Source organism: Megachile rotundata, chromosome 16, assembly GCF_050947335.1.
Source record: "Megachile rotundata isolate GNS110a chromosome 16, iyMegRotu1, whole genome shotgun sequence".
NCBI classification, from domain to species: Eukaryota; Metazoa; Arthropoda; class Insecta; order Hymenoptera; family Megachilidae; genus Megachile; species Megachile rotundata.
In genome coordinates, this window is record NC_134998.1 from 4,400,197 (window position 1) to 4,416,172 (window position 15,976).

Below are 15,976 nucleotides of genomic sequence, written 5' to 3' on the forward strand. Positions count from 1 at the left end.
TCCCAAATCTCCCAAATCCCAAATCTCCCAAATCCCAAATCTCCCAAATCCCAAATCTCCCAAATCCCAAATCTCCCAAATCCCAAATCTCCCAAATCCCAAATCTCCCAAATCCCAAATCTCCCAAATCTCCCAAATCCCAAATCCCAAATCCCAAAATTCCAAACCTCCCAAACCTCCAAATTCCAAAATCTCAAATTCCACCATTCCCAAATTTCAAAATTACCAAGTTCCTAAACCACTAAATCCCCAAATTATGAAATTGCCAACCTACCAATTTACCAAATCACTAAATCACCCAATTATCAAATTATCATTTCAACAAATCTAAAATTTGAAAACTCTCCCCACTATTTTGGACTCACTTAAAAAGTCCTCAAAAATTACAATTCCAAAATTCATTCTTACAACCCAAATTTTATAAACAAACCTATTTCCCATATTCCAAATCAACATGTTTACAATGACGTCGCATTTAATCAATTTCCTCCGTACAATGCAACACAACGTTAATGCAACGATTGCACTAAAATTGATGACTCATCGAGTCTAAAAAAGTAATTAAGCAATTATGCAATGAACTTGTAAACTTCCTATTGCTTCTTATCTTTATTTATAACATTGGTGCTCAGCCAGAAAAATAACTTGTTGGTTAATGACACTTTAATTGACTTTATATCGGGCCACAATTTCGTTTTATCATTCTACACATAGGTTTACTACGTTTAACCAGTTAAGTGTGTTGAACGAGTATATCCGTCATGGAGATGTGGCAGAATTTGGTGACATGACGACTATATCCGTCATGCTGTAAAATTTTGTTACAATTTGATATTTAAATTGTAATTTTGGCGAAAACTTATATTCGTAAATTGTGAAATGTTTAAAATGTTTAGAGTTAACACGAAATGAAATAAACAAATAAGTGTAAATTATTAAGTCCCAAAATTGTCAAATTACCAAATTTCCAAATTTCCAAATTAGCAAATCACTAAATTACCAAGTTACTAAATCATTAAATTTGACCAAATTAAAAAATTTCCAAATTCTCGAATTCCCAAATTCGCAAATTCCCAAATTTCCAAATTACCAAATTACCAAATTACCAAATTACAAAGTTATTAATTTGTCAAATCCCAAAATTCCTCAAATCCACAAATCCCCAAATCCCCAAATCCCCAAATCTCCAAATCCACAAATCCACAAATCCCCGAATCCCCAAATCTCCAAATCTCCAAATCCACAAATCCCCGAATCCCCAAATCTCCAAATCCCAAAATTCCCCAAATCCACAAATCCCCGAAGCCCCAAATCTCCAAATCTCCAAATCCCAAAATTCCCCAAATCCACAAATCCCCAAATCCACAAATCCCCAAATCCTCAAATCTCCAAATCCCAAAATTCCCCAAATCCACAAATCCCCAAATGCCCAAATCTCCAAATCCCAAAATTCCCCAAATCCCCGAAGCCCCAAATCTCCAAATCTCCAAATCCCAAAATTCCCCAAATCCACAAATCCCCAAATCCACAAATCCCCAAATCCACAAATCCCCAAATCCTCAAATCACCAAATCCCAAAATTCCCCAAATCCACAAATCCCCAAATGCCCAAATCTCCAAATCCCAAAATTCCCCAAATCCACAAATCCTCGAATCCCCAAATCTCCAAATCCACAAATCCCCAAATTCCCAAATCTCCAAATCCCAAAATTCCCCAAATCCACAAATCCCCGAATCCCCAAATCTCCAAATCCCAAAATTCCAAAATCCCCAAATCCCCAAATTTCAGAATTACCAAATGATTTGAGATGGATTCATAAATTCTTGAGAGCTAACTCGTCATCGCTTGATTATCGCGACACACACTGGTGCGCATTGCAAAAAGATCGCCATAGTTAACTGGTTAATGTTATAACTTTACAAACTACCCTAATTTCTATCGTATTCATATATCTAACACCGAATATCTGTCTGGCGATACTCTTTAATATGACAGTGAAAAAGCAAACAGAAAATTTATGAAATCATGAATCAACAAACTTTGGTTAACCTTGGACGACGGCTGGGTCAATCGTGACCCAGTTCTATCAAATCCATGCAAGAATGCGTCGACTAAAATTAGGCAGGCAAATTTTTCAACGAAAGACATTCATAGCCTATTGTATGGTATACATAGTAAGTGCTCGTTACTTTGTCGCTATTGCGAGTTATGAGAAGTCTTCAGAGAATTTTAGGTTATTAGTGGCGTAGCACGTATTTAGGTAAACATGCATAAATATTAGTATTGAAAAGTATGGGGGACTATAAAATTTCTATTTTGGAAAAGAGATTGTTATATCAACGTCATTTTTATAGTTTTGTTGCAATATAAGGACAGTTTAATATCTATGGCTATTTTATGGCAATATAAGGAGAGTTTAATATCTATGGCTATTTTATTGCAATATAAGGAGAGTTTAATATCTATGGCTATTTTATGGCAATATAAGGAGAGTTTAATGTATTGATAATTTAGCAAGATTTGTGAAGTTTCAAACTTGACGATCCTGAAAATTGAAGTTTTAAAGTTAAATTTGTAGAACTTTCAAAGAAGGAAGTTTGAAATTCCTAAAGTTCTCAAGTTCAAAAAATTCAAGAAATTCAAGAAATTCAAGAAATTCAAGAAATTCAAGAAATTCAAGAAATTCAAGAAATTCAAAAAATTCAAGAAATTCAAGCAATTCAAGCAATTCAAGAAATTCATCAAATTCAACAAATTCAACAAATTCAACAAATTCAACAAATTCAACAAATTCAACAAATTCAATATATTCAATAAATTCAAGATATTCAATAAATTCAAGATATTCAACAAATTCAACAAATTCAACAAATTCATCAAATTCAACAAATTCAATATATTCAATAAATTCAACAAATTCAACAAATTCAATATATTCAATAAATTCAAGAAATTCAAGCAATTCAAGAAATTCAAGAAATTCAAGAAATTCAAGAAATTCAAGAAATTCAAAAAATTCAAAAAATTCAAGAAATTCAAGAAATTCAAGAAATTCAAGAAATTCAAGAAATTCAAGAAATTCAAGAAATTCAAGAAATTCATCAAATTCAACAAATTCAATAAATTCAACAAATTCAACAAATTCAACAAATTCAACAAATTCAACAAATTCAACAAATTCAACAAATTCAACAAATTCAACAAATTCAACAAATTCAACAAATTCAACAAATTCAACAAATTCAACAAATTCAACAAATTCAATATATTCAATAAATTCAAGATATTCAATAAATTCAAGATATTCAACAAAGTCAACAAATTCAACAAATTCATCAAATTCAACAAATTCAATATATTCAATAAATTCAACAAATTCAAGAAATTCAACAAATTCAATATATTCAATAAATTCGAGATATTCAAGAAATTCAAGAAATTCAAGAAATTCAAGAAATTCAAGAAATTCAGAAAATTCAAACAATTCAAAACATTCAAAAAATTCTGAAATTCTACGGCTTTGAAAATTCTAAGGTACAAAAGTCACATAGTGTTAAAGTTCCAAAATTGCAAGGTTCTAAAGTTTCAAAGCCCTAAATTTTCGAAGTTAAAAAACTCCTAAACCGTAAAACTCCAAAGTGTCAAAATTGAAAAAATCTAAAGTTCAATAATTCTATTATAATTGTACCAAATTCTAACACACCAAATATCTAAAATCCCAATACATCAAAATCCCAAGTTCCTAAAATTAAAAAATGTCAAAATTCTAAAATATGAGTCTTAATTTATCAAAGTTTCTAAAACAGTGATCTACCTAAAACTAACTCAGAATTCATTCATAAGTTTCTACATGAAGATTGATTCACTCTAATAATCTCTGCTCTAAATATCTAATATTTCATGTATTCAGTGAACTGCTCAGATAATGAAAAAAGAGGAAGGATTAAAATCAAATAAATGAAATAAGAAATAAAGTTAAATAAGGAAGAAATACACTGAAGTAGAGTAATTGAATAAAAAAATAAGGTTAAATAAAGAATAAATAAAATTAAATTGAAATTGATACATATCTCAGCTGTCTATCGACCCAGAGCGGCCATTAAGAAATATTTCGAAGCTGACCAGATGGCGGACGCTCATTCATCTACAGTACTCCGCCAAAATAGTAGAACCACTAATCAAATTTTCAATGTATCTATCAACTTCAAAGGGAAATACCTTAATTAAGTTGCTGGGAATACCTGGATTTCTACTCACTTTTCTTATTCATTAGATTCTCTACTAAGATAAATGTATTCATTAGTCATGGTTCATTTTGATAGAAATTATAATACATTTTTGTTTTATTTTATATTTAATTGTTTTTAAGTATTCAATTATTTTTAAGTATTTTATATGTTGTTTTTAAATATTCAATACACGTGTATAATTCATTTTTAATTCTTTGTGAATGTTCAATGTATGTATACAGTTTTTAATTACCCTTTCAATTTTCAATATTATTTGTAATTATTTTTAAATATTCAATATTGTATATAATTTTTAAATATTTAATATTGAAGTATACTTCATTTTTAATTATTTGTGAATATTCAGTATGTATATACAGTTTTTAATTATCCTTTTAATGCTCCATTTTAGTTTTGATTATTTTTAAATATTTAACATTGCATATAATTTTTAAATTTAAAATTAAAATATAAAATATTTAAATTTAAAATATATGTATATTTTATTTTTAATTATTTGTGAATATTCAATGTATATATACAGTTTTTAATTATCCTCTCAATGTTCAATATTATTTCTGATTATTTTTAAATATTTAATATTGTACACAATTTTTACATATTTAATATTACATTTAATTAAAAGCTGACTTAAAAACTCAGGGAGACCAACATCAATTAATTGTTATTTTACACAAAACTATGTATATCTCAAGTTAAAATTATTAATTAAAAATTTATAAATTACATATAAAAGTTAAAAATTATTTTTAAATTATTACATGTAACAATTAAAAGGCTCATTTATTTTATGAAAAGACTATATATTTTATTTTATTTAATCCTGCTGTGTGAAATCACAATATTAGAATTCTTCCCGCATTTGACGAATTTTATTCAAGAAAGAAAAAGCTACAGTTTAACTCAAAAATAAACTTGCACTCATATCGAAGTTTATCTTCTGTCAACTACACAAAATCATTCAAAAATATTCAGCAAATGACGCTCAAAATTTATGACGCTTTTCACTACTTTAATTTCGCACTCGTGACGCACTGAAAATGGGATTTTCAAGAAATGCCGTTTCATACACCAGATGGCGTGCAGAAACAACAAAATGTATCCAAATTTACTTCTGAGAATTCCGAGCAATTTTGCTGCTTGAATGAATTGCAATGAATGTCAATTAAATAGTAATAATTTTAGTTAAAAATTAGAAAAATATTGCAGTATTAATGATTCTACCTTCTAATTACTTTACTGGTATTTTCTTGTAGCTGTCAAAATGGCTGCATCAATATTCATTAAATACATAAATATCTAATAATATTAATAGTATTATTACTGCAATTTCATATTTTAATCCAATTTTTAATTTAAAGACAAGAAATATAAATGTACAATTACATAACAAAAATTTTGGTAAAATTGTAATGTTAAATAATTTAAATATTTCTCCGTTAAATAATTTAACATTCGATTTATATTCTGTTTTATATTTTATTATATAATACAAAATACTTGTATTTTCCTATATTTTATTTTAGTATGTTTAAATATTTATTTCGCTTCCTTCCCCTACTTTTTAGTCTATTTTTCAAAATTTGTTGTGAAATATTATTTTTCCTGTTAAATAATTTAACATTTGATTTACATTCTGTTTTATAATAGTTTATTATATAATACATAATAATATTTGTATTTTAAATTTATTTTGGTATGTTCAATTCTTTTTTTGACTTCCTTCCTCTCTTTTCATTATATCATTCAAAATTTGTTGTCAAATATTATTTTTCCTGTTAAATAATTTAACATTTGATTTACATTCTGTTTTATAATAGTTTATTATATAATACATAATAATATTTGTATTTTAAATTTATTTTGGTATGTTCAATTCTTTTTTTGACTTCCTTCCTCTCTTTTCATTATATCATTCAAAATTTGTTGTCAAATATTATTTTTCCTTTTAAATAATTTAACATTTGATTTACATTCTGTTTTATAATAATTTATTATATAATACATAATAATATTTGTATTTTAAATTTATTTTGGTATGTTCAATTCTTTTTTTGACTTCCTTCCTCTCTTTTCATTATATCATTCAAAATTTGTTGTCAAATATTATTTTTTAAATAGTTTAATATTTAATTTATATTCTGTTTTGTTTTATAATATTTTCTCATATAATGCATGATAATAATTACTATATTTTATTCTTGTAAGTTTAATTCCTTTTTTCGCTTTCTTCCCCATTTTTCAGTCCTTTATTCAGAGATGCTAATGATTATAATAAATTACTGAGACGACGTTTTGGCCCCGAGTCAATTAACCACCTGTAACCTCTTGGAATTCGAAATTTCTATTATATTGTTATTCTGGCGCCAGCTTTTAACTTTTCTCGCTTCGCTTACATAATTCGCGGTAAACGCTGCCAATTATTCTTCATTGATCATGCGGATTTTTGGTAATACAAAAGTATCAGGTCATTTGAAATATCTCTGCGGATCGTTTTAGACCTCTTCGTTCTTATTTAAGATTGTTATTTTAACGTCGAATAATGTAACTGGATAAATGTTTTTCGAATATGACGTTTTAAAAATTGAAACTAACAAATGTCATTATTCTTCTAATTATTTACATATTTAATTACATAACATAATTATAAAATAATACAATATATATAACGTAATTATTTACATGTTTTAATTATTAACATCAATAGAATTGACTATAAAAATTAATTATATTTATGACAATAATCAATATAATAACTTTAATTAGTTAAACGGAAGAGTCTTTAGTAATGTAACAATAATTAATAATGTTGAAGTAGTATTAATTGTACTTATTTTAATTAAGTAACTGACAGAATTTTTAACAATATCAATAATAATACTGTACTAATTGTAATTAGACAAATAATTTTTCATTTTTAACAATTTTTAAATAATTGAAATAATGTGTAATGATAATAAATATAATAATTTTAATTAGTTAAATAAGAGAAATTTTCATGACATCACTAAAAATAATCAACGATGCTTTAACAATATTAAATATACTAATTTTAAGCAGGTAAACAATTCTTACAATTAGTAATATCAATAACTAAAAAAATTTTTAATAATATCAGTAACAATAATTAATATAATAATTTTAATTAGTCATATGAGAGAAATTTCTAATAATATCAGTAACAATAATTAAAACTGCTACAATATGAAATATACTAATTTAAATTTGTAACTAAAACAATTTTTGACAACTTCACTACTAATAACTTTAATTGGTGAAGTGAGAGAATTTTTCATGTCACCAATCAATAATACAATAATAATTTTAATTAGATAACCAGTAAAATGTTTAATGACATCAGTATTAATAATTGATACTATTATAATAATAACTATAACAATTCTAATTAGTTATTAACTGTATTATTTATACAATTTATTAACTGTAAAAGTGTCTAATAATACCAGTGACAATAATCAATACTAATATATTAATAATAAATATTAATAATATTGTAGTTAGGTGACTGGTATATCTAACAATATCAGTGATGGATATCAATAGAAATTCAGACACAATTTATATCTAGCTAAAGCAACAGTCACTATGTTAAATTAATTATTCAAACAATTAATGTTTAATAAAATCTTCATAATTAAAACGATTTGTATAGATATAAATAATATTTCACAGTATAGCAATACGTCGCTGCTCAAATTTTATCACAGCAACGTGTACTCGAAATACGTAATAATGTCAGCTAAATGGGGCGCAGAAAGTCGTTAATTTCTCTTTACTACCGACAAGAAAGTCTAGACGTATTGTTCAAATAAATTTGATCTCATTTATCGTTATAGAACTAATGTTTCTAACCAAAACCAAAATTTGGTTGAACAAAAACTATGTGGACTTTTCACGAGTGCAGTACTGCCACTGCTTTAAATTTTAGTACTAAATTCTTGGGATTTCAAATTTTGTAATTTTTCATTTTGTAAATTTTCAAATTCTTAAATTTCTAATTTTCAAATTTTTTAATTTTCAAATTTCCGAATTCTCATATTTTCAAATTTTCAAATTTCCAATTTTTCAGATTTCCAAATTCTCAAATTCTCAAATTTTCAAATTTCCAATTTCTCAAATTTCCAAATTCTCAAATTCTCAAATCTTCCAATTTTCAAACTCCCATATTTTCAAATTCTCAAGTTTCCAAACTCTGAAATTTTCAAATTTTTAAATCTCCGAATTCTGAAATTTTTAAATTTTCAAGTTTCTGAATTCTCATATTTTCAAATTCTAAAATTTTCAACTTCTCAAAATTCCGAATTCTCAAATTTCCAACTTCTCATAATATTATGGTTGTAGTCTATGTAAATTTTATATAGCGAGATTAATAAATGCGTGGCAATATAATACGATTTCAATGCAAGGCTACATAGCGTCATTTCTACAACGCGCAATTATACGACAGCATAATATAATATAATATGGAAAGGGCAATATAGCAAGGGTATGTCACGCGTGATGATATAACACACAATTATACAATAGTTTATGATATTGTTCAAGCTTATATGGTAATATATTATAATTTGAAATTATGCAAAAGGCGATATAGCGAGGGTATATGACTCATAACGATATAAATACAACAATATATAATTTATAATGTATTATAACTTGAGCATATGCAATGGGCAATATATCCAGAGTATGTATGATATTAGAGTACGATGACATAACGTGCAATTATACAATGTATAATCCATAATACACTATAACTTGAGCCTATGCAATGGGCCATATAGCGAGAGTATATGTTGTACGATGATATAACGTACAATTATACACTATATAATCCATAATATATTATAATTTAAGACTAAGCAGCGGGCAATGTAGCGAAGGTACATAACGCATGATGATATAACGTGCAATTATGCGATACTACACAATACTGTACTAATAGTTATTGGAGACATAAGGGTCAATATAGCAAGGTTAAACAGCGTGGTACTATAAGGAGTTACAAGTGGCGATATAACGCGAGTCTAAAATATTAATATTGTTATTACTTATTGATCCGGCGAATTCCTACGAGATCCACAGCGAGCATGTTAAGGAGAAAAGGAAGCCTACGTTGCACCTGAGTGTACATGACTGGTGGTGCTATTATCGAGCACGTGCGCGTTCCACGTGTACCACTGATCTTGATGCACATCGGAAACTCGGTGTCTCCGTTTAACGTGATATCACAGTGTTCGTGTGTATTTTTCGTAACGGTGTCATCCATTGTGGAGGAGGTTAGGTATCTCCGTGGTGAGCATCCAGGATCTACTGAACGGGGCGAAGGAAGCAGGGTTGAGGGTGCCCGCGCTAGGATCGGAGTGAAAAACGGATGTGCCAGAAAACGAGCCCGCCAAAGGTAAGCTCCCTGTCTCCCTTCGACGTCTATTTTCATCTCACTCGACCGATCGAGGCGGTTGTAGCTTTCCGCGGCCACCCCTTGTCACACTTTTGGTATCATCTCCACCTAAAAAGGTAGATTGGCCGAGGAACTAACGCGATCTTTTATTGGCCGAGCTGGCCGTCCAATCGGGACGCTCGTTACATTCTAGGATCACGTTGCACGCGCTTATATTGGGAGCCCCCGCTCGTTTCCCCGACAGAACGGCTCTCTAACGTAAGTGCATCACATATCGTCGGTGTTCAACTGATCGTCGATCTTCTTTCTCTTTTTTTTTCTCGTTTTTCATCGCCCGTTATTTCCTCGCTTTTCTTTGCCTCCGGCAACACGCTATACCGCCACGGCGATAAAGGGAGACTAACACGGTAAACGAGCTGACAGAAAGAGAAGTGCTACGAAAAGGGGAGGTCTCGCGCGAAAAATACAGACCGTCGAGAGACGGTGGTTGTGACTGGAAGCCCTAGGGAATTTCATCTACGTGACTCGCAGCCTGTGCCTAGTGACCGGGGTCTATTCTCTTCCTTCTTTTTTACGGAGGGTAACGGAGGAAAGTGTCGGTTGGTAAATTCACTCTCGAGGTGAGAAAAGAGAGGGAGAGAGAGAGAGAGAGCGGCCATTGTGAAATTACCGATCTCGATGCTAGTGATTTTTCGAGTACCAGAACGTGTGACTGACCTGTAGTCCTTGTTTTATTACTAAGGAACTACCTGGGATTTTGGTGCGTGGTCCTCCATTTTTGGTGAACGGACAGTGTCTTCGAATCTTTCTCCATTTCGAATTCTTTCTTTCTCCCATTTCCCGGACGTGATACCACCAGTAACAGTGGTAATATTACTTCAGCGTGAGTTCCAACCGGCTGTGACGGATACTCGGGATCAGTGCAACGTAGAGGTGTTTTTTTTGGATCTCTTCAGGGAAAAGTGCGACGTGCTAGAAGAAATCCCCGGTGTTTTCTCTCTTCTCTTTCAACTCCCTCTTTTGCTCTAAATCGAAAGAAAATCTTTTTTTTTATATCCTTTGCCTTTTTTTGGGATCAGTGCGCGAATGTTTCGGACGCGTGAGGACGTTAAGGTGTAGAGTGTGCGGCCATCTTGTTTCCGCCGTGTGGTTCCCGAAGCGTGTTGCTTTTTCTGGACGCAGCTAGAAATACGGTGTCCCGTATCAACCATTGGATGGATTTCCTATTTCAGCCGACACTTTTCGATTACCTGCTTCGTTCTATTTTCAATCTCGTTTCCTTGTGTATATATTTTTATTTTCTTCTTAACGAACCCCCGAGCGATTCCGAGTTATCGCTCTTATTTTTAGTATGTTTATTTTAGGTTAACTTCATCGTTTTCTCTTCGTTCTCGTTCTTAAGTATTTTTCATTGATAGAGGGTGGGAAGGGGTATAACGAGGGCTCTTCTCTTCTGTTTGTTCGTTTAATTTGTTTAAAATATATTGAAATAGGACTCGATATAAATAAATTGGATTTTTGGGTTGATTTAGACCCATACTTTTATTGTTTTATACTTGTGGGCTACTTAAGTCGATTTTAATTTTTGGTTTTAGTCTTTAGTTTTAGCTCTGGCTTTTTATTTTTTAAGCTTCTGATCTTGCAAATTTATAAATATTTAAATTAGTGGTTGTATGTTATAGATTCAAGTATTTTGTAATTTTAATGTTTTTTTTATCTGAATTCTTAACTTGTTAGTTTTATTGAAAATTGTTTGAACTTCAAAATTTGTAAATATAGAAACAAATTAAAAAATGCAATGTTTCTAAATTTTTTAATTTGTGAGTTTAAACGTTTTTAATTTGTAAAGTTTCTGAATTTCAAGTTTTCTAAATTTTCACTTTATCAAATTTTCAAGTTTGTAATTTTTCGAACTTGTAAATTTGTAAACTTCAAAATTTAATATTTCTAAATTCTTAATTTTTTAAGTTTATAAACCTTTATTATAGTAATTTTAAAACTAGCAATTCTTAAATTTCTATGTTTCTAAGGTAAAAAATTTCTAGTTTATAAACATATAAACTTGCAAATTCAAAAATTGATTTTCAAATATTTTAAGTTAAAAAATGTATAAATTTTCAAATATTTAAATCTCAAAGTAAAACTTGAAATTTTATTGTACACTGATGCCCATTTCTGGGCACTTTATTTGCCCACTGCTTGTAATAGACACAGGGGTCTAAAAGACCCAGGTATTTAATGTATCTGGTAAATTAGCATTTAAAGCTATAGAACATGTTCCAGCTGCAAACTTACCAGATACATAGCTCGATATCGCCGTTTTAGTGAATTACGCAATTGTTGCAATTTGAGACGAAAACTTTTGGGTAAACATTTGTATTTTCTAGTTTCTTCCAAATCTTTCTTTCTACGATTTTAATAGTCATTTCTACAAAAATATCTAGTAACAATAAAATACTTGCAATTGCAAATGTCTCACTGTCATATTGAAACGGTGATATAACACGAGGCGATGCTAAAACTTGCCGCGCCCAATTTAGCTGAAATTTTGTAAACAGAAATAATATCTGCGAGAACTGACGAAACAAAAAATCCACCATTTTAATTTCCTTCCCCACTTTACTGATATAATATATAGTAATATTATAGAATTTAAAATTATTTTCTATATTACTATTTGGACAGCACTAATTTCCTATTATTATACAGTATTATACAGTATTAGTATAACAGTTTTCCTTATCATACTATATTATTATATGCAGTTCAAAAAAGTACCTAGATACACCATGAGTGCCTATACTAAAAAATATAGTTAGAGAAACAATTCTATTACCAAAAGAGTTACATCATTTTGATACAAGACCAACTTCACCGTCCAAATTATGCAACAACACCAAAAATATTTCCTGTACCGCAATTTGCCCCGGTTGGTAAAGTAGAAAGTCCAAAAATTGCATTCCTTTCAAAAATCCTTCTCGCAGACATCGTTTCTGCTTGAAACAAACCCGTGCACAAGATCTCGGCGAAATAGCGCGCGGAAAGTTTTCGGAAGGAAAACGAGAAGAAAATAGTTGAGCGTATCGTTGAGCGCGCAGGGGTGGGCGTGAGATCCTAATAATAACGGTGGCTGATTGTTTGTAAAATAGGGCCGCCCAGAACGTGCCGCCAGAAGTAGTCCGTCCGCCGCCGAATTCTCCGAGGAACAAGAAGAGCAGAGAAAAACGACAAGCAAGGAAGTTCCCCACCTTTCGACACGTGGGAAAACGACGACGTAGAAGGCACGCAGACCTTCCAGGGAACGAGAGGATCATAGAAATATATTGGAATAAACTAAGCATCGTAGAGTCGATCCAAGATGCCGAAGCCACAGAAACAGGAAGGAGAGGATCCCGATCCAACCCCATACCTCTTCGTCTCCCTTGAGCAGAAGAGAATCGATCAGACGAAACCGTACGATGCGAAAAAGGCCTGTTGGGTACCCGACGAGAAGGAGGGATATCTTCTTGGTGAAATCAAGGCTACCAAGGGTGATGTCGTTACCGTCGGATTGCCTGGCGGCGAGGTAACCTATTTCTAATTTTCTCGCATTTTTCAAACTTCCGAAAAACGACACTCGGTAGATCAGGGTCAGAAGGTCAAAAGACTTTCTATCAGAAAGTTAGCAAGAATTAGCTTTTCTAGTATGTCGAGGCTGATGAAGTCCTTGCTGAAAGTCGAAACGAAAGGATTACCAGGTTTCTGGCGAGAGAAAAGAGCTCCATCAGACCGAACTCTATTTTTGGAGTAGTCGAAAACCGTTGAGCTCGTAATGTTTGCCATCACACGTTCCGTCGTTCGATTAACTTGCTTCTCTTTTTACTCGATACAAAAATAAACAGCGATGGCAGGCTCTGTTCACAGAAGGGTATTGGCAATATTACAAACCCGGCTATATCTGGTCACAGAAATGATTGACAATTTGTTACCTGAAACTCCTGGTTATGATTGAGATTTCTTCTAACTTGAGATTTTGGAAATAATTTCCGTGTGCAATTGAAAAGAAATGAGGAAATTGGCACGGGGAAACGATTACGTGAAATTTCGAAGAAAGATGGCGGCGTGCTACATTCTCTCCCCGATTCTTTCTCCTGGCGCTGGGGGGCGCACGCGCGTTATTTTTCGCGATTTAGTTGGCAGCGGTTATTTTCGTTCGGAGCGGGACATAATACCGCACGAAATGCCACGGTTCTACGCGCTGGATTACATAATGGTTCAGCAAACCCTGCCATCGCTTCGACAACCGACGCTGAAACGCTATTGTTAGCATCGTCGCTAACATCGGTAATAATAAATTGAAACGCTACTTCACGAAACTTCACGGGTCAACGTATTTTTAGATAGAGAGCGAAAGGAAGGAGCGTAAATCTGCATGGGAATCGGGGAATTTAAAATGAATAAAATCTTTCTTTAATCTCCATTGTAGTCGTCCGCCATTTTGTGCACGTATACCCCGGAAGATAAATAACGGGTAGATGTAGAGCAAAATTTTTCTGTTGCTTTCAAAGGAAATTAAAAATATAAAGTTTGATGCTTAATCTGAAATAAGATATTGATATATTTCTGTTTAAATATTTTCATTGTTAGTATTAATTCTATGAGAATAATCCGAGAAATTTAAGGTTAATGAAGATTGTGTCGAAAGATTTGTAGTTCAATGTTTTATGTTAGGTTAGGTAAAGTGACCATTTTTAATAGGGTAGCTTTATAATAACTTTCTGTGTCAAAGGATTTGTGCACATCTCTTGAAACATAACCCTACTTTTTACCTAAATAATCACTGTTTATTTAAACAAATGTTTATATAAATCCCTTCTCAAATATTTTTTAGATTCATACACTCTATTAGTATCAAAATTTTGAGCTTTAGTTCTGCTATTTTTTAAAAGAATTTAAAGTAGATTAATTTTTTAATAATAAGGTAATACTAGTTCAGAAATATGACTTAATGAAAATCAGACCGAGACTTAATATTTCATTTTAAATAATTCAGTTGAAATTTTATATAAAACGTACAAGTTTCATAAAATTCGTACACAGTTTATATATCTCATAATTTAATAAATAACATGAACAGAAGTTAGCTTGATATTTATTTTAAATAGTGAAATTGGTACATTATATTGAAAGTAGTATACAGGGTGTTTCATAAAATATGTCCACACTTTATTACCTTACAATTTATAAAATAAAATGAATAAAAGTTAAGTTGATATAGTTATCTCCAGGTGTCTAAAATGGCCACTAAAGTATCAACGATATCTAGTATTTATTATGATTAGTATGCTTGGTACTGATGTGTGTATATTTTATTGAAACCTGTATATGTAAATACTGCATACGTATATTATCTGTCAAAAAATGAGGTCTAGCAAAATGTTGAAAATATTACATATATACCACTCTGAAACACAAAGAGTGTTCATATGAATGTCTAGAATTTTGTGGGTATCTAGTTAAAAAGACCCTCCATTATCCCCATACTTGCATTCAATAGTACTATCACCAAAATGAACAAACATTAACAGAAATGTCAAAACGTCCAATTAAAATGTCAAAAGACCCAAACTAGGAAGTGTATTTAGAAAAATGGAAAGTATTTTGCTAAGTACAGAACCAGGGTCTGCTAAGTACAGACAACCTTACGAGGTTAGTACTCAATAAAAAAGAAAAAGAACAACATATGAACAAAAGTATGATCGCACAGACGAAACAGTTCCGCAAGGACCAGCTGTCCCAAGTGAATCCGCCAAAGTTCGAGAAATCCGAGGACATGGCCGATCTGACATTCCTGAACGAAGCGTCCGTGTTGCACAACTTGAAACAACGTTACTACAGCAAATTGATTTACGTAAGTGTCATTTATTCTAACGATTATTAACGAGAGCCTTTCTTTCTTGAAATAGACTAAGGACTTCAAAAAGGATCAGCTGCAGCAGGTGAACCCTCCAAAGTATGAGAAGTGCGAGGATATGTCAAATTTGACCTACCTCAATGATGCTTCTGTACTACACAATCTGAAACAACGTTACTACGCCAAGCTCATCTACGTAAGACGTTTCCCGATAAACAGGATTTTCTGTGGTGATCCCATCGTTGTAGCTCTTGTTCCTTGGGAACGGAGTTTGATGAACAAAAACGGTGGATAAAGCACTTGGACGTGCCGCCACGTTTTGTTTTCTTCTTTTATTATAGGCATGGGCACGAAATCCTTTCATTCATAGGTCCTTTGTGTGGAATTGCAATTTTCAAATTTTAGGGATT

The 15,976-nt window shown here is 31.3% G+C and overlaps 2 protein-coding genes across 35 annotated transcripts in view; one reads left to right on the forward strand and one right to left on the reverse strand.

Annotated features, from left to right (window-relative positions):
- The window catches only part of LOC100874942 (antichymotrypsin-2-like), a 29,227-nt gene extending 18,998 nt beyond the window's left edge, over positions 1–10,229 (reverse strand). For both annotated transcript variants that reach the window (XM_076541144.1, XM_076541145.1), the window contains exon 1: positions 9,324–10,229. The gene's annotated coding sequence lies outside the window, so the exon portion shown is untranslated. The remainder of the gene's footprint in view (positions 1–9,323) is intronic.
- The window catches only part of Mhc (myosin heavy chain), a 60,230-nt gene continuing 54,097 nt past the window's right edge, over positions 9,844–15,976 (forward strand). For 13 of the 33 annotated variants that reach the window (XM_076541102.1, XM_076541112.1, XM_076541107.1 and 10 more), the window contains exons 1-3: positions 9,846–9,931; positions 12,823–13,238; positions 15,619–15,762. In XM_076541102.1, the coding sequence (XP_076397217.1) occupies positions 13,032–13,238; positions 15,619–15,762 (351 nt within the window). In that variant the 5' untranslated portion in view covers positions 9,846–9,931; positions 12,823–13,031. Of the gene's footprint in view, positions 9,932–12,822; positions 13,239–15,419; positions 15,564–15,618; positions 15,763–15,976 lie in introns of all 33 variants that reach the window. The other 20 variants (XM_076541120.1, XM_076541124.1, XM_076541123.1 and 17 more) reach the window with 7 other exon arrangements.